The following is a 21,641-nucleotide window of genomic DNA, read 5'->3' as shown; positions in this document are numbered from 1 at the left end:
AGAAAGTAACTGTATAACATTTTTTCTCCCTCACATTCGGAATAAAGCCTGGGGGAAATTTAGTGTTCCTGGATTCAGCCTGTGGATTTGAGATAAGGATTCAAGGAGAGAAGCCTTTTAACTCAGAACAGAATCTGTTTGCAGCTATTGTTCAATTAACGTAAAGTATCTGGTTACGGGCATGCTGCATAATGCATGACAGCGTAAACCAAACCTCTTAAGTGCTGACACTGAACTGCTCGATAACAGTGAAGAGTGAAGTAAATTGTTCATTTTTTTTAGAAGTCCCCTAAAACAAAGCTTCTCGAGACTGAATGAATCAACATTTTTGAGCTGAGTCACAGCCAAGGGATGTCCCTGTGTGTGTGCTCTTGCTGATAAAAAAAAAAATCTAGAAGGAAACAGGAAAAAAAAAAAAAAAAAAGAAACCCACATGTCATGTCCTCTTTAAGAGCCAGAAAAGCTGTCGGAAGAATTAAGATTAAACCTCACGAGAGTCTGTGGGTGTGGAAAGTCACCAGCTAGCTAATATTAACATAGCTTGCAACAGAACGCTGTTGCTGGAAATAGGACAATCACATCACTACCACTAAGCAATTTGCATTCTGTGGACCAGCCCCTAAATTCCTCCTGGCTCCTACTGCCCTTTGGGCATTGCATTTCTGGACGCTTTTAGATGGTCGGTGCTTGAACTTGGCTGTCTGGTTTCACCAGGAACCCTACCCAAAAGAGGAAGCAGCAAGAACATTTGCTTTGTTTGCAGGAAAGTGATCAAGCTACAAGCAAATCTTACGGCATCTGAGAGATTGTGAAGCTTCTAGACTTCATATGGTTGCTGACAGGGTGGGGCAGACAAGAACCTTCTTATTTTCCTCACGATGGATAATCTGTTGCCTCAGTCTAGATTCTCTTATTTCAAAAAATATCCTCTCCATGCAATTAGGAAATATCTATCGATGCTGAGAAACCAAAAAGCTGAAGAACAGGTATCATTTTGTTTATATTATCTTTAAGGCTAACCGGCGTTTGCTTTTGGGTGTTGCTTTTATGTGACTTAGTGATTTAGTTTCTGCTAGTTTACATGTTTATAGACACAGGTCGGCTCCTGCTTGCGGCTATTCGGACTTAGCAATCAGAAAAGCAAGCAGGCTTGTGAAGATTTATTTGAACTTGGAACATTTGGATCCTGACATTAAGCTCAAGTTCTGTAATAAAACCATGCGCTTTTCCTTTTTCTGAATAGCTAGACCAAACTACTCTATCAGAGTTAAATTGTAGACTCCTTGACAGCTTTCTAGGTCTGCAAATACAAATTTTAAACTATTAATATTTTGACAAATAAAAGTATTAGACCCTAGAAATACACTTGTCTTCTTGTGTGTATTTATGGCTATGTTAATATCACCAGGATTTGCAAAACAAAAAACACTGTGTAGACTGCAAATATGATAGCCACTAACGAGCTATGACGATCATTCAGAAGTAGTCACTTTTTTTAGTGGAGGGCAGGGTATAGGGCACTGCAGTTTTCAGTCTTTTTAGCCAATCAAAAGTTAGGGTTTCTAGTAGTAGACTCTAGCGTGTGGGAGTATAAACATTTTAAAAAATGGTTAAAATGTCTGATCACTTCTTGTTTAAAATCATGCTTTCATTTTATAGTTTGAGATGTATTTCATTCTATCCCTTACAATCTATAAGAAGACATTTCTAAAAACTGCATTTCTGAATTGTACCAAATTGTAAGAAGAAATAGCTATATCTGATCTATTTGAATCTGGCGGCTCATTTCAGGAAAAAAGTATGACCATGATAAAGGACAAATGTATATCCACATGGAAGAGTCATAAATTGCTTGCACATCAGGCTTATAACTAGAACTGCAAAACTGCATGGGAGATATTAGTAGTGTTCTGTATTGGAATGAGATGACCTACTTTAATAAAAACATTTCCAGGAAGTGAAAGCAAAGGTCAGCAGACAGAAAATTCTCTAATGACAGGTTTCCCAAAAAGTCAATGCTTAATTTGGAAGATGAAAATCATTATTACTGTTCCAGAGGAAACTGCTTTTATGCCATGCTCTAATGATTTTGCAAGAGCTGGAAATTCAGATTGTGCTTACTTACTAAGGGGATTGGGCTGGTCCAGTTTATTTCTTACTTAGGCCAGGTGTCCTGCTTACCAGAGAAATCTTTTGGTTTCCCCCCTCTCAGCCTGTGCATGCTTTTGAAGTGGAAAGCCAGAGACCTGGGTGGTGGTCCTCTGAGTTGTGGTCTACCACACTCATCAAGTCCACATCACAGGCTTCTTCAGGCCTCCTTAGAGGGGGTGGAGGGGTGTGAGCCGTGGGGAGCGGGGAGTGGCTGAAAGGATGGGCTGGAACTGTGGAATGTGGATTAAGTAATTTTTCTCCCCCTTTCCTCAGTGTTGTAAGTTTTCAGAGCTGTGTCTACAGTGCTTATGCAGTTTATTTATTTTGTTTGTTTGTTTTAAAAATGTTACAAAATGCATTCAGAAGAACATTAGGCTACAACATGGATCCTCTGACTTGGACTGGGTGGGTGGTCCCCTTCCCAGTTTACAACCATTTGGGATGACCTGGCAATCATGAACATTGTGCTGGTTTTTTAACTTTCTATACAAATTAATGGAAAAATAAAGAATAATAACACATTCAATTCTTTTCTGAAACCAATTAACAGCTCTGCAGACAGACTGTCTCACAGAATTAGAGAAATTAGGTCAGAGTCAATCATGACTAACCTTGGAAAGCTTGTTGGAAAGTTATAAAGAAGGTTAATAATATCTATAATTTTAGGACCAGCATATCTGTGTCTCTAATGATTACAGTCCTGTAATATGGACTCTCAGTATAAAGGTGACGGAAGTAAGACAAAGACCTCAGGAGCCCTTGCCCAAGGCCACCCACCTAGAAAGTACTGAAGGAAGATTGGAATTCTTGTGTGCCTGGCTTTGAACTTGACCCATTTTGGGGAGCCTGGCTGGCTCAGTCGGTAGAGTATGCAAGTCTTGATCTCGGGATCATGAGTTCTGACCCCAAGTTGGTAGTAGAGTTTACTTAAAAGAGAGAAAAAAAAAAAGCTTGACCCATTTTACCATGCTTGATCTCCGAATGATCTATTCTAACACAGTGACAGCAACATAGCAAACTGCTAATATCTCGCCTAGAAAGTATTTCTAACACTTCAGATGTTCATATGCCACTGTCATAACTCTAACCATAAGTTTATGGTGTGATTAACGTCTTAATATTTTTCTATATAAATCACTCGCTTTTTTTTTTTTTTTACTTTTTTGCTGTTTTTATTATGCACGACATTAATACACCGCATAACCTTCTAGAAGGGGTAGGTGAGCATAACCGAGATATGTTTCACCAATCCAGAAAAATGCTTCCTTAGTCAGATATTCTCCAAACCCTTTGATACAGAGTAACAATTAACTCCAGAAACACGCCTATCTCTTTCCATCAAATTCCACCGATACAAATAATGGGCAACGCTTTTTTCCTCACCCCTGTTAGTGAACCTGTGGATGTGCACAGTGGCTATGCTGGGGATGACCAAGCATACGGCCATGACGCTGATCCCCAGACAGATTCTCCAACCACATTGCAAAGCGGTTGCCAAGCAAATCACTTACTTCTTAAACTTGAGTTTGTTTAGAAAGAAAATTTTATCTAACTACTACAAATGGAAAACCACTGTCATTTACTGTAAATGGAAGAGAAACATAAATATAATTAAAACAAAATATTAAATTCTAGCTAGACACTGTTACCTGGGAATCCTCCGAGCCTGAAACCTACTCTGTTAAGAAGGAGATTAGCATCCTAATAGCCAACTGAGACATTTCTCCTGGGCAGAGACGGAAGGGAATTAAAAGATAGCCCACTTTCTCAATTCCAAGGAATTCGTTGTTATCTAATGGAGTGTCTACATGCTACCTAAAATCTTCTCTGAGCCCATCTAGCACCATTGCGTCCCACCCATGTTGTGTTCACCCACTTGGAAAATACTATCCCAGGCACAATATCTGCTTCTTCACCTCTGTGCCTTCAAAGACACTCTTCCCTATAACCTAGAATTCTGTCCTTTACTTACAACTGGCCCACCTGGAGATCACCTATACATCCCTCAAGACTCAGGTTAAATGGGCTCTGTAAAAAACCTTTCTCTAGCTTTGCTAGAAGAGTGAACCATAGCTCTTCCTTTTCCAAGATATTCTGTCTGTGTTTAACATGGCCCCTTATTATATTATATGTAGTAAGCCATTTGCTTACATGTGTATATGTGCACCAGACACACGTGACACGGGGTGGTATCTTGTTCTTTGTTCCCTCAGACCCACCTTGGAGCCTGGTACAGACCGGTGTAGCAGCAACTCCTAACACAGGCAGATTATCTATGGAGCACACCTCCTTGCTTGGCTCTACCTGCCTCGACGGGGCCTGGAGGGCCCCTGTATATCTCAGTCAGGGCCATTGTTACACTTGCCTGGTCCACAAATGTTTTCTTGTTTAAAGCTTCTCAGGATTCTTCCCCCTTGCGCTTGGTGTCATACCAATGTGAAGGTTTGACCTAAGGGCTGGTTTGTTTGGGAGTTTTCATTATTATTCCTACTGTGATATGCCAATCAGTGGGTGGACAGGTTATTTATCATTTTGAGAACAAAGATCTCATCCTTTGCATTCCTAGACCTACTGTGGCGGGCATTTCACAAAGCCAACTCCCTAATTAAGTAGAAGATTAAGGTCGTTAATTAGATGCAGGTGTGGAAGTTAGGGAAATTAGGCAATGAAACATTTCTGAACAGCATTATTCAAATGGTGGTGTAACAGTGGTGGTGGTGGTGGTCGGGGGGACACAACCTGAGCCTCAGTGAGCTCTCAGCTGAGTTTGGGCAGGTGCGCTGACACATTCATGAGGGCATATGGCTGCAGTTCTTTTCTTTGGGTCTGATGCGAATAGCCGGCATCTGGCTCAGACGTAGATGTCTGAGTTTGTGGGAAAAGTGAGACTTGCAGGCAATATTCTCCTGAGTACTGGAGCCGCAGCAGCCTGCTCTGTGACTCAGGTGACCAAGTGGGACACTGAGTGAGGAGGGGAGAATTTGCTCTACTTCAGGGCAGCCTTGGCTTCAGCCCAATGAGGTCTACAGAGAATCGAGGGCCCTAGGAACCCCCAGAGAGTGCTGCTTTTTTTTTTTTTAAGATTTTATTCATTTATTTGAAAGAGAGAGAGAGCACACACCAGCAGGGTGGGAGAGGCAGAGGGAGAGGGAGCAGCAGACTCTCTGCTGAGCAGGGAGCCCGACAGGGGGCTTGATTCCAAGACCCTGAGATCATGACCTGAGCCGAAGGCAGACCCTTAGCAACTGAGCCACCCAGGTGCCCCAGGGAATGCTGCTCTCAGGGGTTAGCACCCCTGGTTTAGATATTATTCATGGGTGTCAGCACCAAATGATAAGAGAAGACAGTTTGTGAGCTTATATGGGACAGTCTTCTCTCTCTCCATTGGTGAACTCCTCCATTTCCATGGCTTTGAACACCACTTATTTGCTGTCAACTCCCCAGTATTCATCCCCAGTGCACTTCTGCTTTGTATATACAGTGGCCTATTTGACATCTCCATCTGAATGTCTTGTGCATGTTGCAGACTGAAGGAGAGAACTCACAAGCCCTGTCCTCAAACCTGCTACTCCCCAGGTCCATCAAGGAGCACAAAAGCTCAAACCAGAAACATGGGAGTTGCCTTGGTACCTCCCCCTCTCTCCCTCACCTCCCTTTTGCAATCTCATAACAAGACTAGTCAATTGTACTTCTAAAATAGTGACCGAATCCTCCATCTTCACCTACCAACCCTGCTGCGTTGTTCTTCTTTAAGTGAAAATCTTGTTCACCTCAGTGCAGGGAACATGATTGAACGTTCTTGCTTGCTATTTTAGTCCCAGTGCCAAACATAAATAAGGCACATAGTAGGTGAGATACATTTACAGAACTGAATGAGCGAATGTGGAAGTTGGGGAGGTCAGGGGCCGAGATGCTGTGATGCAGGGGAGGGCAAGACATGGTGAAAATGGAGTTATTTTTAGTAAACGGAGGCTGGTGAGATCTAGGGAAAATGGTGCAATTTGTTTTATGGATATGGAACTAGAGGTTAAGAGGTTTGTTCAAGGTCACACAGCTCATTTGGATCAGTGCTGGGGTTAGATTTTGCCTGTTTGACTCCAAGTTCAGTGCTCTTTCCATTGTGTATTGTGAGTCTCAGCAGAGATGTGGAAAGGGGCACTATGACTACCAAACAAAGAGAAAAGGATTCTACAGGCTGAGTTCAGAGGGCAGGTAATGCCCGAAGGTCACCTTGTCAGTAACAAATAAACCTCCCTGATGAAAGACTAAGACAGAGAAGAGTCTACTGGTTTGAGTTCTTGTCCCTCACTTTATCCTGCCCTGCCGTAGGCTCATGGACTTGAATCTCTTCTTTTATGTGCTCCACAGATGAGGAGTCAGAAAATACAGGATGGTTAATTCATAGAATTGGGGATGATCTGTGCTGATGGTGCTGTGCTCTATTGAAAAGAAAGACTTCTTTCTGAATAAGAAATATCATCTATGAGCTGACCTGACATGTCTTGCTTATTTAACAGTGACTCTGCTTAAAATAAGAAGAGTGGCCTTTGGGGCCAGTGACATGTACTATATATTTATATATGTACTATATATATGTGTGTGTGTATGTTTGTGTGCACATACACACATACACACACACACATACTGGAATTTGACTCTTGAACTGGTATAATATCATCTTCCAACAAAATCAATCCACCTAATTTTTTTTACTATCTTTCTATATTCCTATTATCTGAAAATGTATTCATGTTATTATTGATGTCATTATATAAATATGGACAAAAAATGTTGAACTGGATGGGACTGAATGCAGAGCTTAATAGAGCTCTGCTTGGTCATCTTGTCTAATGGAATTCCTTAATTCCTTCAATTATTAAGCAATTTTTCTCATATATATTGCGTGTGGAACATATTTATAAGGGATAAAAATGTTAAAATGAACTAGGCGGCCCCTCTGTGATGCTCATAGTCTCAATGAGTAGAAAGAGCTGTACTCCAATGTTTATAAAATGAACCAGAAACTACATACTGCAGTCACAGCAGGTGTATCTGGCTCAAGACCTGCTCTGATGAATCTGCTTAAAATGGGGAGAGTGGTCTTTGAGGACCAGGGGGCATGTACAGTAGCTATATTTTAATTAAAGATTAGAACCAAAATATTATTGGAGGTTGTTCTAAAGTTTCTTTTCAATGGCTTAAGACAAGGTTTCTAGTTCAAACAGGGTCACTGGAATTTTATTTCTTGCTGGGTTACTTAATGAATTCCAACCTCAAAGTTGGGTTGTTAAATACATATTTGGATTTAATTTGAACATTAGAAACTTTGCCTTCATTTTGGCTCTTATACCTGCTCTGAATAACAATATAAAAATTAAGGACTCCCTTTACACCCCCCAAAAATACATGTTGAGGTTTGCAATGTTACGTAAGGGTTTTGAGTGGCTGATGCAGGTTCTAGATGAAATGGTATAATTTTCACTACAGCTTGGTTTACGAAATGTTAAGAGGCTTTAGCCCCTTAAAGGGAGTTGGTTTTATCTTGAGCGTATACCAAAGTTATCCATTTCTTAGAGCCTCTTTTAAAAAGTCATGAAATACTATTGATAGTTCAAATGACATTGCAGGGGTAAATTAAAGACATTTGGCCCATGTCCTTGCGCTTGGGTAGGAAAAAGTCTCCTCCAGAACCAAGAGGAAAAGATTATGTGGTAGAATGTAAGGGAGGCCAGAGATTCGACCATACTCCTGTGTGGGAATTCGTGTGATTATATACAGGTAACACTGGCAGTTAAATTGCTACAATAATATGAAGCTGAACCTTAATATTTCTGACTATTAAATGTGACATTAAAAGTTGAATTGTTTTATCATGGTAATTATAACAGTCACCTCTATCTAAAGGGAGAAATTACAAAGAAAAAAAGGAGCTATTTATTTACCCAAAAAAGCCTCCAGTGGTTTTCTCCATGTCTTCAGCCATTCAGATTGCTATAGCAAACTATCAGGCTGGCTGACTTATAAACCACGGGAATTTTTTTCTCACTGTTCTGGAGGCTGAAAGTCTGAGACTGAGGGGCTGGCCAGTTTGATGTTTGGTGAAAGCCCACTTCCTGGTTGCAGACTGCCAACTTCTCAGTTGTATCCTCGGATGTGGCAGAAGGAGAAGAAGGAACTAACTCTTCAGGGTCTCATTTTTAAGGGCACAAATCCCATGCATGAGGGTTCCAGCCTCATGACCTAATCATCCCAAAGGCCCCCTCCTAATACCATCACACTGTGGCAGGGGTGGGGGAGAGGAATTCAACATACAATGGGGTGCGGGGGGACACAAACATTCAGTCTGCAGCACTCCATAACCTTCAAGATGCCTGAGAATTGTAATGGATAGCTTGCATGAAGATGAATGGCTTTCTAGTCATCAGCACCCACTCTCCTGTTCTTCCCCTCTCCCAAACTTGTCTTCTCTGTCTGAGAAAATGGCACCATCACCATCCATCTATTATTCAGGCAGAGCCCTAGGAGTCATCTTTGGCATTTTTTGCTCCCCTAGTCAATATCTAATTTATTACCAAGTCCTTTCGATTACATCCCTAAACATCCTTCCAATCAATCTGTCGTCTACTCTCTCACCATCTTAGCCCAGTGGCCATCATCACCTCTTGCCCGAAATACTGTAACAGCCTTCTTTTTGGTCTTCCTCTGTCCACTGCTGTCCTGTCTAAGCAGTTCTTTTCACTACAATCAGAGAGGTCTTCTGGAGACACAAACCTGACAGGAAATTCCCCAGCCCCATGCTTACATTCTTTCACTGGCTTCTTTCTACTTGCTTGTAGGAGAAAGACAAAGTTGCCCAGCATGGAGGGCCTTATGTGGTCTGACCCTGGTCATCTCTCCAGCTGCATGCTTATCTTGCCTCCCTTTGTTCTCTGCACCCCAGATCTACTTCTCCCTGTTCCCCTGTCATTCCCCACCCAGGGCTTTTGTTCCAACTGTCCCCTCACTATCCTCCCTTAGTTACTCTTCCTTCAGATCTTAATTCAATCTTAAGTCCCTTTGGACAGCCTTTCCTGACTTTCCCACCTTGGTCCCGTGGGGCTGTTTGATTGCCGGTACGTTCTGGATGACTAGCAACTGCCTATTAGATGGAAGGCACTGTGAATATAAGTTTGTGGAATTGGTTCATGGGATGGGGGGCATGGTCAATAGTGGGGAAGGGATTAGGAGGATGATAAATACTTTCCTGAGACAGAAGTGCTTGAAAGAATCCTGGATGTTAGCTTTTGAGAGGAAGAAATTTTAGATATGGATGTTTTGTTGTATGTATTTGTTTGTTTCTTATGTGTTTCACAAGACCTATAGGGCTAATTTGTAGAGAAAAAATGGAGGCGCATTTGAGATGTTCCAGAAGAAATAACCATAACTAATGGGGAAAAAAATCAGGGAAAGATTGTGATACAATCATAAGGATGAACTTTGCAAAAATGAGAGGTGGAGGAATGGGCCACCTTTTGCAGAGGGCAGGTTATCTCCTTGGGGGATGTTGTAGTGATGGTTTGTTTCTCCATCATGAAAAAGAAGATTAAATGACTTATCAGACCCCTTCCAGCCCCAAGATTCTAGTGCAGTGAGCAATAGAAAGGTGGACAATTCGTACACCTAAGGAACAAAGAGAGGGTACGGGTATATTAGTTAGAATTTGTTTGTTTTATTTGGCTAATCCACAATCCGAGCATGTTTCTGTGGCATCTAAGGCCAAAGAAAACAGAATCAAATCTCTTTGTAGATTCAAGTAGCATGTAAACCTCTATCAAGGAAAGGAATTATAACTACATCTAGAAAAACACCTCTGTAAGCTTATGCACCAGTGACCAGATTTTCTGAGCCTGAGTGACCACTGAATACTTGTACCCATAGTTTCATAAGTTTTAAAACCCCCTCCAGCATAAGGATAAATAACTAAGTATACTTTGTAGTCATTGATGAACAGGGGCACTGAGAAATTTCAGGTTATTTTATTGCATTTTAATACTCGTTTGTTTTGTTTTCCTTTTCCTTAATATCAAGCCCCTTTTGTCTTCCATTCCCTTTTCCTGCATTTAATTCTGACAAGTTCATGCTTATTATGGTTCCTTCTGAACGTGTTCCATCCTTCTTGTCCATATTATCATAGGTCATCTATCATTTTTATAAAGTGTTAGACATGTCTGGGAGATACCTGGACCCTGAGTTGACCTTTGAACTATTTCTAATCCTATTATATGCTCCTAAACTTTCCTAATCTACCATACAGATGCTTTTGAAACACAGGAGTCAGTAAATGGATAAACACCAAAACCTTTGTCTTAGAAATAAGCACATTAACTCAAATGTAAGTCCACACTTTTTTGTGGACTACAATGCAGCTTTTTATGCACATTCCTAAACTTGCTATCCTATTCTACATCTCAGTTTGTCTGCAACATTTTATTTGCTAACGGTTGTTCAGAATGGAAGATGACGTATTTTCTCACCTCATACGATAGTTCCATGCTTTAACAGAAAAAGAAATGAACTTCCCACGTATGTTGTACTGTTCATAATCTGCTGTGAAGAGAGCAGAAAAAAATGCTGGAATTAGTTCTTTCCTGCTCATCCTAAAGGCAGCAAATTAGCAAGGCTATTCGAAGACATACAACTTGGATTATGTATTCAGGAATAAGGAATTTTATGATTTTATTAAATGCCTGATATATGCCAGCAACTTGGCAAGTTTCTTTACATAGTCATTTAATCTTCATAGTAACTTGACAAAATTCGTGGTATTATCCCCTAACTTTAGGGATGAGAGAACTGAGGTTTAAAGAAGTGAGATGCCTTGGAACATACTCATCAGTGATGGCAGTAAGATTTTAGCTCCAGGTTTGCTGGTCTGTCTGACTCCAAATCCTGATTCACTACCTCATAGTGAGATATTTCCCACTGATAGGGTCCTTTTCTCCCCTTCATCCCCTCACTCTTCCCTTTCTTCCTTCTTTCCTTGGTATTAGATTTTATTTCATTTATTGAGGATATAGGGTTTAAAAATAAAACCATGTATGGAACTTCACATCAAAAACCGGGGATGTACTGTATGGTGACTAACATAATAAAAAAATTATTATAAAAAATAAATAAAACCATGTAACCACTCTACAGGGAAGACACCTTAAATCCTCTTAGGTAGAGATCCACGTTTTTGAGAGGTATTAAAAAACAAAATTCAACTGAGTAAATTTTAAGGACTTTATTGGCTTTATTCATTGATTCATGAATTGGGCAGCATCCCGTCTAGCCGATAAAAGCTCTGCGGAGCTGTACGAAATGAAAGACTTACAGGCAGAAGGAAGAGGGATAGGAACTTATGCTAGTAAAAACTGGATCAGTTGTGGCAAGGTCATCTTCCTTTAGGGAATGGCAGGGCTCCATCAGGCAAATTACCTCACTAGTGCTGACCAGGTGATTCCAGGTTGACTGATTTAAGATTCCATTCCTGGGAGATGCTGAACTGTAATTGAGTTGGGTATTAAGTCTCAGTTTGGTGACATGGGCTTAGCATAAGTGATTCCATTTGGGTACTGTTGTCCCTTTCTTAACAATCCCCCCTTTTGACAAGACTTTCAACCTGAGAGATGTGATCCAAATTCAAGGCATTGGTGCCACTCCTAGCTACTTTTCTGAAGTTCTTGCAATTTTTGCTTATCTTCTGTGTGGTATTTACAGCTCTTGGTGTCTTTCTGCTGAATCTCTGTGGTATTCACAGGGCATGACTTCAGGATCACATTTTTTTAGTTGGTAATTCTCTTTGTTCCTTTCCTGATGTTCAAGTCTTAGGGAGATAATTTGCTTGTTGGCTAGTGGCTGGGATCAAGCATTAAAGGCTTTTGAGAGAATACAGCACACCAGGGAGGCTACCATGATTACTATAAGCAGGAGAATTTTCAACGTCTGCAATGCACTTTGGAGTCATGCTCACCCCAAGACTCAAACCAATCAAAATCACATAAGTTGAAGAAAGACCCCATTGAAGGAGTCACTTTCTTAAGCCAAGTGGTTTATTAAGTGATCTTATGTAGCTGAGTTCAACTTCCCCAGAAGTGTTAATCTGAGTGCACCAGGTGGTGTTTGCCACCACCTCCTTGCTCAGCTAAGAGATAATCGAAGGCTAGTCTATTATCAAGAACATCCTTGGTCAGAGAGTCTAAGGATTTTTGTTGGGCAGCAATTGCTTTAGCAACAGATTCTGCAGTATCTCCAAGAGTTAAGGCGAGGTTCCTGATCATAGCCTCATTTGCACTTATTCCCAGCCGGGGAAACAGTGATCTACCAAAGGAAGCTGATTTTGAATCATGAATGCTTCCTGATAATTTCCATTTGAGTCTGTGGCTCATGACTGGAAAAGTGACAGCCATGGAGGCTAGTAAAATTTAAGGGTCTTAGGCCACACAGGCAATTTTATTCTGGTTACCCTTTTCTTTGTACAGAGCCTAGATGCAAGGTTCCCAGGTTTGGGATTGTTAACCAGAGACAGGGAAATGGACTCTGAGGGCTAGGGAGTCTGACATGATAGAGGGGCCTGAGTTTGTTCCAGAGAAACTGAGGCATTGGAAATTAGGGAGAAGTTTGTGATGGGCAGAACTCCAGGGTCACCAACATCATAACAAATTCAATAGTCATTTGTAGTTTGGATTGCCCACTTTGCGATGGCCTGAGATATGTGACCAATGGCATTATCTTTCCAGGCCAGAGCAAAAGGTGGACAAAAGAGTCACAAAGACCTTTGTGGTGTAAGAATTAGGAAAAGGATGGCCAGAGAGGGAAGGCGGAATGGAAAGAAATGTTTTTTTGTTTTTTTTGTTTTTTTTTTTTAAAGATTTTATTTATTTATTCGACAGAGAGAGACAGCCAGTGAGAGAGGGAACACAAGCAGGGGGAGTGGGAGAGGAAGAAGCAGGCTCATAGCGGAAGACCCTGATGTGGGACTCGATCCCGTAATGCTGGGATCACGCCCTGAGCCAAAGGCAATCGATCAACCGCTGTGCCACCCAGGCGCCCGAAAGAAATGTTTTTGATCCTCTTGATTCCAAGTCTTGTAAGGAAGCAGGCTACCTTGATGTCAGCTACTTCTCTTCCTGGACATTTTTATTTTGAAGTCTCCAGCTAGTGTGCCATTCCTACAGTCTGAAGGGACCCTTTTTTAATTGGGAAATGTGGTCCCGAAGTTCAAGTCCCTGAAGTTTGACTGATTTATGGGTAGTAAGGAAGACCTGGTATAGTCCCTTCCAAGGAGATTCAAGGAGAGTCTTTGTTCTTAGTAATTCCAATTCAGAAAAATGGCAGAAAATTGAAAAAGTCAGTTTGGAGAGTCATAGCTTGATATTTGAGAAAACTAAAAGAATTCAGGATCCAGTCTAGTTTGTAGGTATATAACAAAACATTAAAGACAATTAACAGGATTAGAATCTAATACCTACAGAGGTGCAAACATAATTTTTCTCTCTGCCATTACCCCCACTTAAAAAAAAAAGATTATTTATTTATTTGACAGAGAGAGAGAGAGAGAAAGAGCATGCATAAGCAGGTGGAGCAGCAGAGGGAGAGAGAGAAGCAGGCTCCCCACTGAGCAAGGAGCCCGATAGGAGTTTGATCCTGGGATCATGACCTGAGCCAAAGGCAGAGGCCCCACCAACTGAGCCACCCAGAAGCCCCACCCCCGTTAAAAAAAAAAAAGATTTATTTATTCATTTGAGAGAGAGAGAAAGCATGGGAGAGAGGAGCAATGGAAGAGGGAGAATCTCAAGCAGAATTCCCACTGAGCACAGAGTCCAATGCAGGGCTTGATACCACAACCCTAAGATCATGACTGCGCCAAAATCAAGAGTTGGATGCTCAACCAACTGAGCCACCCAGATGCCCCAGCAATCACCCCAATTTTTTACAAAAATGGTCATAGTAAGGCTAATTTGTTTGCATTAAACTTGGCCTGATTATTTACATAAATGCAGAAGGAATAGCAATTGATCATACAAGCTCTTTTTAAGCCTGTTCTGTTGGAATTTTACATAAGGAATCTCTGATTAAACTCTTAAAACCTCTTGAGGCCAAGAAGCCAAACCATGGACTCCCCATCAGATTTTACTGCCAATATCTATAGTTTGGGTGAATTCCTCTCAAGGTCCCCAAAATATCCCCAGGTTCCTGGGCCTGCTAGGAAGTGACTTTCCCTACTCATCTAGTAAAGCTGCCAGAAACCCTGTAAGCAAGGTACAGGTCAATTTTTCCAAGCGGCTTTATTGGCTCCATAAAATCAACCTTAGGTCATTAAAGCTACCGGTCATATCTGAGTCCATGCATGTCTCTCTCAAATATGACACTCCAGTCAAAACCTTGGCAATATAACCAGTGTTTCCAATGCTGTCCTGTTATAAGGAGAACAATTCTTACTGAACTTATGTAAATAACTAACTGTATTGCCATGAAACGAGTACTCAAGAGTTTCTGAATTCTGGAGGGATTAGGTAGGAAAGAAAAGTAAATGTTCTATCTTTGTTTACAAAGTTATACCTTACCAGACTGTTGTAAGTCATAGATCACTTAAGAGAAAAGGTTTCTTTAAATCTGGGGGGGCGGGGGGAATTAAGGAACCAAGATTGTTACAGAGAAAAAGTCACAAAAAAGTATGTTCATTCAGTTCTGTGTAGTTAATAGTTATTCTGCTTGAATCCAGTTTTTCCATTAGTTCTGCAAATTCTAACCCAGTTCACTTTTATGATCTTAAAGTTATTAAAAACCTGTGATTGTCAAAGTCCTTTCCATGAATTTCCTTGAAGATGAAGCACTATTGCAAAAGCCTCAGAGTAAAACAGTAATTGTAAATGGCAAAAGACTTTAAAATGGCCATGGTTAAAGACCTTATGCCATATCATTATAATGCAATTGACAAAGAAATTTGGTTATTTCTGTGACATACAACATTTTAATATAACAACTAGAATTATGACTGATAACATTGTACCAGGACATATCAGATTTCTAGGAATTTCATATCATTTCTAGAAACATATGTAAAAATATAGCTAAGAAGATTTGGCATCACTTCTCATTTGATAATGCTTCCCATGTAATTTAACAAATCAAATAAACCTAATTAGTTAAACATCTCTCTTTCTACAAGGAGAGAGAAAAAGTTGTTTGCAAATTTCTAAGGACCTTTCATAAAATCCCAAAGTTACTTCCAGCTCAAAAGACTTCATTTAGAATTTGATTTTGGGGAAGTTTGTCAAAAATACCAAAAGGTTTAAAAACACTTGATTGAATAAAATCAGAGGTCACTGTGAAACAATACTTAGTTATCCACTTAATCATACTGCTAATTACAGACTTTGCAGGCAAGTACAGAAAGTTAAATTGTTGTAAACAAGACAAAACCTTAGCTCTTTTAATAGAGAAGACTCACTTTTCTTAAGTAATCCAAGACCTGGTAAAGACAACAAGAAACACAGGAACCTATTTGGATAAAACACAGACTCTTTGTTTTCCAGGTAGATTACTTAAAAAGTAAAGAAAAACCTTTCACAATCTCTTATATCAACAGCAGACCAATAGTCCAGGAAAATCTTATCATTTTAGCAGGTGAAAGAATATTAAGTTTTAGTTTTATTTAAGCAGAAGTACATTATTGATATCAAAATTTATTTTAAGGGACACCTGGGTGGCTCAGTCGGTTAAGTGTCTGCCTTTGGCTCTGGTCATGATCCCAGAGTCCTTCTTGCATCAGGCAAGAAGCCTGCTTTTCCCTCTGCCTGCCTCTCCCCCTGCTTGTGCTCTCTCTCTCACTCTCTGACAAATAAATCAGTAAATAAAATCTTTTTTAAAAAACACAACTTATTTTAAGAAAAAACGTATAAGTCCATTCAATTTTAGCCAATTTGACTACACAAGGTAAAACTCTCTCTCTTTTCTATTCTGAAACAACCAGGACATATTTATTTATTTATTTTTCCCTTAACAAAAACACATCTCTATACCTCATAATTTCTCTTAGCAAAAAACACACATCCTAGTTTCCTCCCACAGAATTATTTCCCTCATTATTTCTAGTAGCTTCAATTACATAAATTATAATTTTTACTCCTTAATATTTGAATTTCTGGTGAAAATAAAGAAGCAAAAATTGTGAATAGTCTGTTACACCAGGATTCTATATATTGGCAAATTTATGAATACATTTCATAATGTCTAGAAACATATGCTTCCTCATAGTAAATTTTCCAGTGTGGCACAAGATATGTCTACAACAAGCCCAAATATCTTTAGTTCCTTTGTAATAAGAAACCGAAAGTAGGTAAAACTATGTTCAGTAAATAATATTTCACTATTTTATCTTATTTGGAAATTGTCTAGATATTCAATGAATTTAAACTAACTCATCATTTTACTTAGCTTAGCAAAACTTTTAAAGTTTCTAGTAACCAGAAAGATTTTGGAAACTGTTTTCTAGATAGACATAGCATAAAATGTAATTATTGCTGAAAAGTTCACCGAGAAACTCTTATCCCATTTACATCTATTTAATTCAGTTGTTCTCAGCAATTATGTCTAGACTACCCAAGAAAACTTCATGAGACATTAGACAAAATCAGCCATCATCTCATGCTTTTTTTTTTTGCTAACAAATTTTGTAAGAAATAACATGAACTTATTTGATATTTAATAAACCTAGATAGAATAAAAGTATTGTATTTGATGATTCTAAAGACATGCCTGTTTCAATTAAACTAACAAATTTAAACTAGTTTTTATTACTAAAGATTAATCCCAGATCATGTAAGTGCTTTATTTTCCTTAAGCCAATTACATAGAGATGTTTTACAAATTAATTTTGGCAATACCACCCAGACTTAGGAAAATACCACATATTACAACGCGTTTTACATATTGACACACATAAACATACAGATAGATATAAACAGAGAACTTATATTTTTGGTTATAAAATTTTAGCCAAATAATACAAAACTCACTATTTTTTTAAATGATTAACTTCGTTTACTTTTTAAAAATTGTTTTTTAATTGTTTACTTTTTAAGTAAGCTCTACACTCAATGTGGGGCTTTAACTCACAACCCTGAGATCAAGAGTCACATGCTCTACCAATTGAGCCAGCCAGGTGCCCCCAAAACTCATTAGTTATAAATGAAGTTGGATTCAAATTGTATTGCTGGCAGGTGGAATAAATTAAGTTTATCTGCTCAGATAGCTACATTTTTGTTTTGTTTTTTTACTAATATTGTGGAGAAGACAAGATAAATTGTCTTATCTTAGGTGAATAAAAAAATTCACCTAAGTTACAAACAGCCTTTCCCCCTATTTTCCTGCTGATGAGAATTTCCTCCCTGAAGTAGGCATGTCTAAGAGATGGCCTAGATAAAAGTTCCTGGAGGAGACCAGGTAGGACATTTACATCTTAAAAGCACAGGGAAAGAATTTAAGTTCCTCCAAAAAGAACTTTTGTTTCTAAAGGCCAGAATTTTTACAATAATTACAAGCCTTTTGAGATGAATAGGGGAGGTTTAGGTATTGGTAAAAAAAAAGGATAGGTAGCCTTTGAATTGTTTCTAGAGCTGTATTTCTGGTTTTACAAAATTTTCTAAGATAAGGACAGTTGCTTTTAATTCCTCAAAGAACTGGGTTGTAGCTCAATTTTTAACTTTTTAAGGGACCTCCACACTGTTTTCCAAAGTGACTGTACCAATCTGCATTCCCACCAACAATGTAGGAGGGATCCCCTTTCTCCACATCCTCTCCAACATTTGTTGTTTCCTGCCTTGTCAATTTTTGCCATTCTAACTGGCGTAAGGTGCTATCTCAATGTGGTTTTGAAGTTAAAAATTGAGCTACCCTATGATCCAGCAATTGCACTACTGGGTATTTACCCCAAAGATACAGATGTAGTGAAGAGAAGGGCCATATGCACCCCAATGTTCATAGCAGCATTGTCCACAATAGCTAAATCGTGGAAGGAGACGAGATGCCCTTCAACAGATGACTGGATTAAGAAGATGTGGTCCATATATACAATGGAATATTACTCAGCTATCAAAAAGAATGATTTCTCAACATTTGCTGCAACATGGACGGGACTGGAGGAGATAATGCTGAGCGAAATAAGTCAAGCAGAGAAAGACAATTATCATATGGTTTCACTCATTTATGGAACATAAGAAGTAGGAAGATCGGTAGGAGAAGAAAGGGAAGAAGAAAGGGAGGGTAAACAGAAGGGGGAATGAATCATGAGAGACTATGGACTCTGGGAAACAAACTGAGGGCTTCAGAGGGGAGGGGGGTGGGGGAATGTGATAGGCTGGTGATGAGTACTAAGGAGGGCACGTATTACATGGTGCACTGGGTGTTATACACAAGTAATGTATCATGGAACTTTACATCAAAAACTAGGGATGTACTGTATGGTGACTAACATAATATAATAAAAATATTATTAAAAAAATAAACATATGCAGGTGAAAGCAAAAAAAAAAAAAAAAAAAAAGAACTGGGTTGTAGCCTAAATGATATCAAAGGGCTGAACCATTCATCCAACTACTTTATCTTTAGTTTGCCCCTTTATGTCAGGGAGATCAATCTTCAACTAAGATGGAAATCAAAAAGATTCTTATGTTCTGGATTTAGAGCTTTGTTTTGGAATGTTTTAATAAATCCTTTCACAAAGACTTCAGAAAGTTTATTTCCCTCTGGGTACATTTAATTTAGAAAAGGCATTTAAAAAGTTCTATCAGGAATGCCTGGGTGTGGCTCAGTTGGTTAAGCGTCTGCCTTCAGCTCAGGTCCTGATCCCGGCGTACTGGGATCGAGTCCCGCATCTGGCTCCCTGCTGAGCAAGGAGTCCTCTTATGCATGCTCAAGCTCTCATGCACGCTCTCTCTCTCTCTCTCTCTCCACCCACCCCCCCACAAATAAGTAAATAAAAATAAAAATTTTTAGAAAAAAATAAAAAGTTCTATCAGGCTCTGAATATCAGCTTCCAATTTGACCAATTTCTGACCACAGAGAAACTTTGAAAAAAATCCTTTCAGATATCTTCTCAGTATTCAACTGGGATAAAGAGTAAATATTCCTGGCAGTATTCTACAACCCCTTGGATGAAAGAGGCATCCTCCCAAGATCCAGAGCCACTCCCAGACACACACAGAAAGAAAGACTTAGATAATTTCTCTGAGGGCCAGCAGCAATTTGGTAGGACCGTAGCCACAAATGGAATTTCACCCACATTTCTGTCCAGCCGTATCTAACCACAAATGGGGTACAACCCACATTCCTCTCTGGCTTTATTTTGGGGTCCTCAACCTGACAGTTACCAAGTGAAGTTCTTAGGACACGGAACAAGACAAATAAGAAGGTAATGGCCGTCCCTGAGAGAGAAGAGATCAATAAACAACAAGCCTGGATTTAGAGAGGAAGGGACAACATGACATTTTATTTTCCTCCTTCCACCAGGCATTATAGACAGAGATTTGGGAGAGCTGACTCTGATAAGAATTCTCATCCTTTGCTGGCTTCTGCCAACTTTTTCCAAGATCCCATCTGTAGGTTCCAGTATTTGGTAAGGTTTTCCATTAATTTTTCATTTCCCTTGGCTGTTTAAGGGAAACTGTAAACTGTAGCAGTTTATCAGAAAATCCTTCAGAGTCCTCTCAACCCTAGAAGAGCCCATATGGGGAGTCCTCCTTCAAAGGTAGATATGGGGGTGTCTGTAAGACCACTGCCTTGATGGACTTTTGTTAATAGTCTTGTAATCTCTTCAGACTGCAGAGACAATCCAGACAGAGGGTTACCAGAAAGCATACTCAAATAAAGGAGGGTAGACGGGAGCAGTAGGAGTTACGTCAGTCTTACAGTCTTTTTTTTTGGGTGTCTCTTATATCTTTAATTTTACATTAGCCTTTTGCAACAAATCTTTCAATGAAGCTACTTTGGAATTTTGAAGCCTTTTGGAGGCTTCTGCATGCCAATTAAAGTAGGTTTCCAATTCTGTTTGTCTGATTTAGGACCCCTTGCTTTCAAGTACACTCTTAAATGAACAATCTCATCTAATTGGTATAGTCCCAATAACAGCCATTGTAATTCTAGGTGGTTTTCAGTAAGACTGCCTTTTTTGTAGACATCTACAGTTACCGAGGCCGTAGTTCTTAGACATAAAATAAGCAGGTGTGCTAGAAGGTGGCACACTGAAATCTTTGGAACTTATTTCCTGGAACCTATTTCTTGGAACCTATTTCTTTAGCTACACCTTGGGTCTCTGGGAACCAAATTAATACCTAAGAGGGATGTGATACTAGGTTGGGGAACGCATGGTGTTTTACAGTATATTTTACTGCACAGAAATTTTCTTGAAGTTGGCAGGTGAACTAGTGTCAGTCTAACCTCTTCCATGACCAACTTACCCTGATATGGGAGTCTTAGAATTAAGTGGTGAGCATTTGAAAAGCTTTTAAGTGCTTAACTCATGCCTACCAACTTTGTGGCTTTTGGCTTCTGAGATTGTCTTTTGCGATAGCGTTTACCTACACAAAACAACACAAACAAGCACATTAATGTACCAAAGTGACCAAAGAGATGTTACTGTGGACTGGCCAATAAAAAGCCTTGTCTGCCCCACCAGCAATTCCCAACATGGACTGAACCAGCATACCCCAACGGACAGGAACTGTGGACTGGGATTCCAATCAAATGAGGAACTGTGGACAAACCAAGGGCTAAAGAATTGGGTTCTAGGTAGAACATTCTGCTAGCTCAAACTGACCAGCTAAGCCCTAGACTGGGAATTGTGGACTAAACCAAGAGCTAAGAACTGGCATTCTTTTAGAGCTTGTTGTCTGTCTAAACTGACCTGTTGACCTAGAATAGAAAGACAATTAGATGTGGAGCTCAATGCAAAGACAGCAGAGCTCACTGGGGTGCCTGGGTGGCTCAGTCGGTTGAACGTCCTGAGTTGTGCTCCATACTAAGCAGGGAGGCTACTTGTCCCTTTCCTTCTCCCTCTGCCAGAATGGAGAGGAATCTAGATCTGAGATGATATACAAAACAAAAGACTTTTACAGGCAGAAGGGAAGGGAAAAGGAAGTATACTAGTAAAAAAGCAGATTGGTTGTGGCAAGTCATCTTCCTTCAGGGGATGGCAGGGGTCTATCAGGCAGGTTACCTCACTAGTGCTGACCAGGTGATTCCAGATGACAAATTTAAGATTCCATTCCTGGGAGATGCTAAAACTGTAATTAAATTGGGTATTAAGTCTCAGTTTGGTGACATGAAACTTAGCATAAATAACTCCATTTTGGGCCTGCTGTCCCTTTTTTTAAACAGAGGTTTGAAAGTTATTCAATTTGGGGGAACTTCTTCTAAGAAAAAGAATACAAAATTGTAAATGTTAAACTAGAGACGAATTGACTATTAGA

General features: G+C 39.7%; 1 protein-coding gene across 2 annotated transcripts in view; it reads left to right on the top strand.

Annotated features, from left to right (window-relative positions):
* The first annotated feature begins 606 nt into the window (after window positions 1–606).
* Window positions 607–21,641, top strand: part of ATP2C1 (ATPase secretory pathway Ca2+ transporting 1) — a 160,126-nt gene continuing 139,091 nt past the window's right edge. The window contains exon 1 of one of the 2 annotated variants that reach the window (XM_040636815.1): window positions 607–986. In XM_040636815.1, the coding sequence (XP_040492749.1) occupies window positions 879–986 (108 nt within the window). In that variant the 5' untranslated portion in view covers window positions 607–878. The remainder of the gene's footprint in view (window positions 987–21,641) is intronic. The other variant, XM_008708771.2, reaches the window with a different exon arrangement.

Source organism: Ursus maritimus, unplaced genomic scaffold, assembly GCF_017311325.1.
Source record: "Ursus maritimus isolate PB19 unplaced genomic scaffold, ASM1731132v1 scaffold_20, whole genome shotgun sequence".
Classification (NCBI taxonomy): Eukaryota; Metazoa; Chordata; class Mammalia; order Carnivora; family Ursidae; genus Ursus; species Ursus maritimus.
This window is presented reverse-complemented; position numbering and strand designations above follow the sequence as displayed.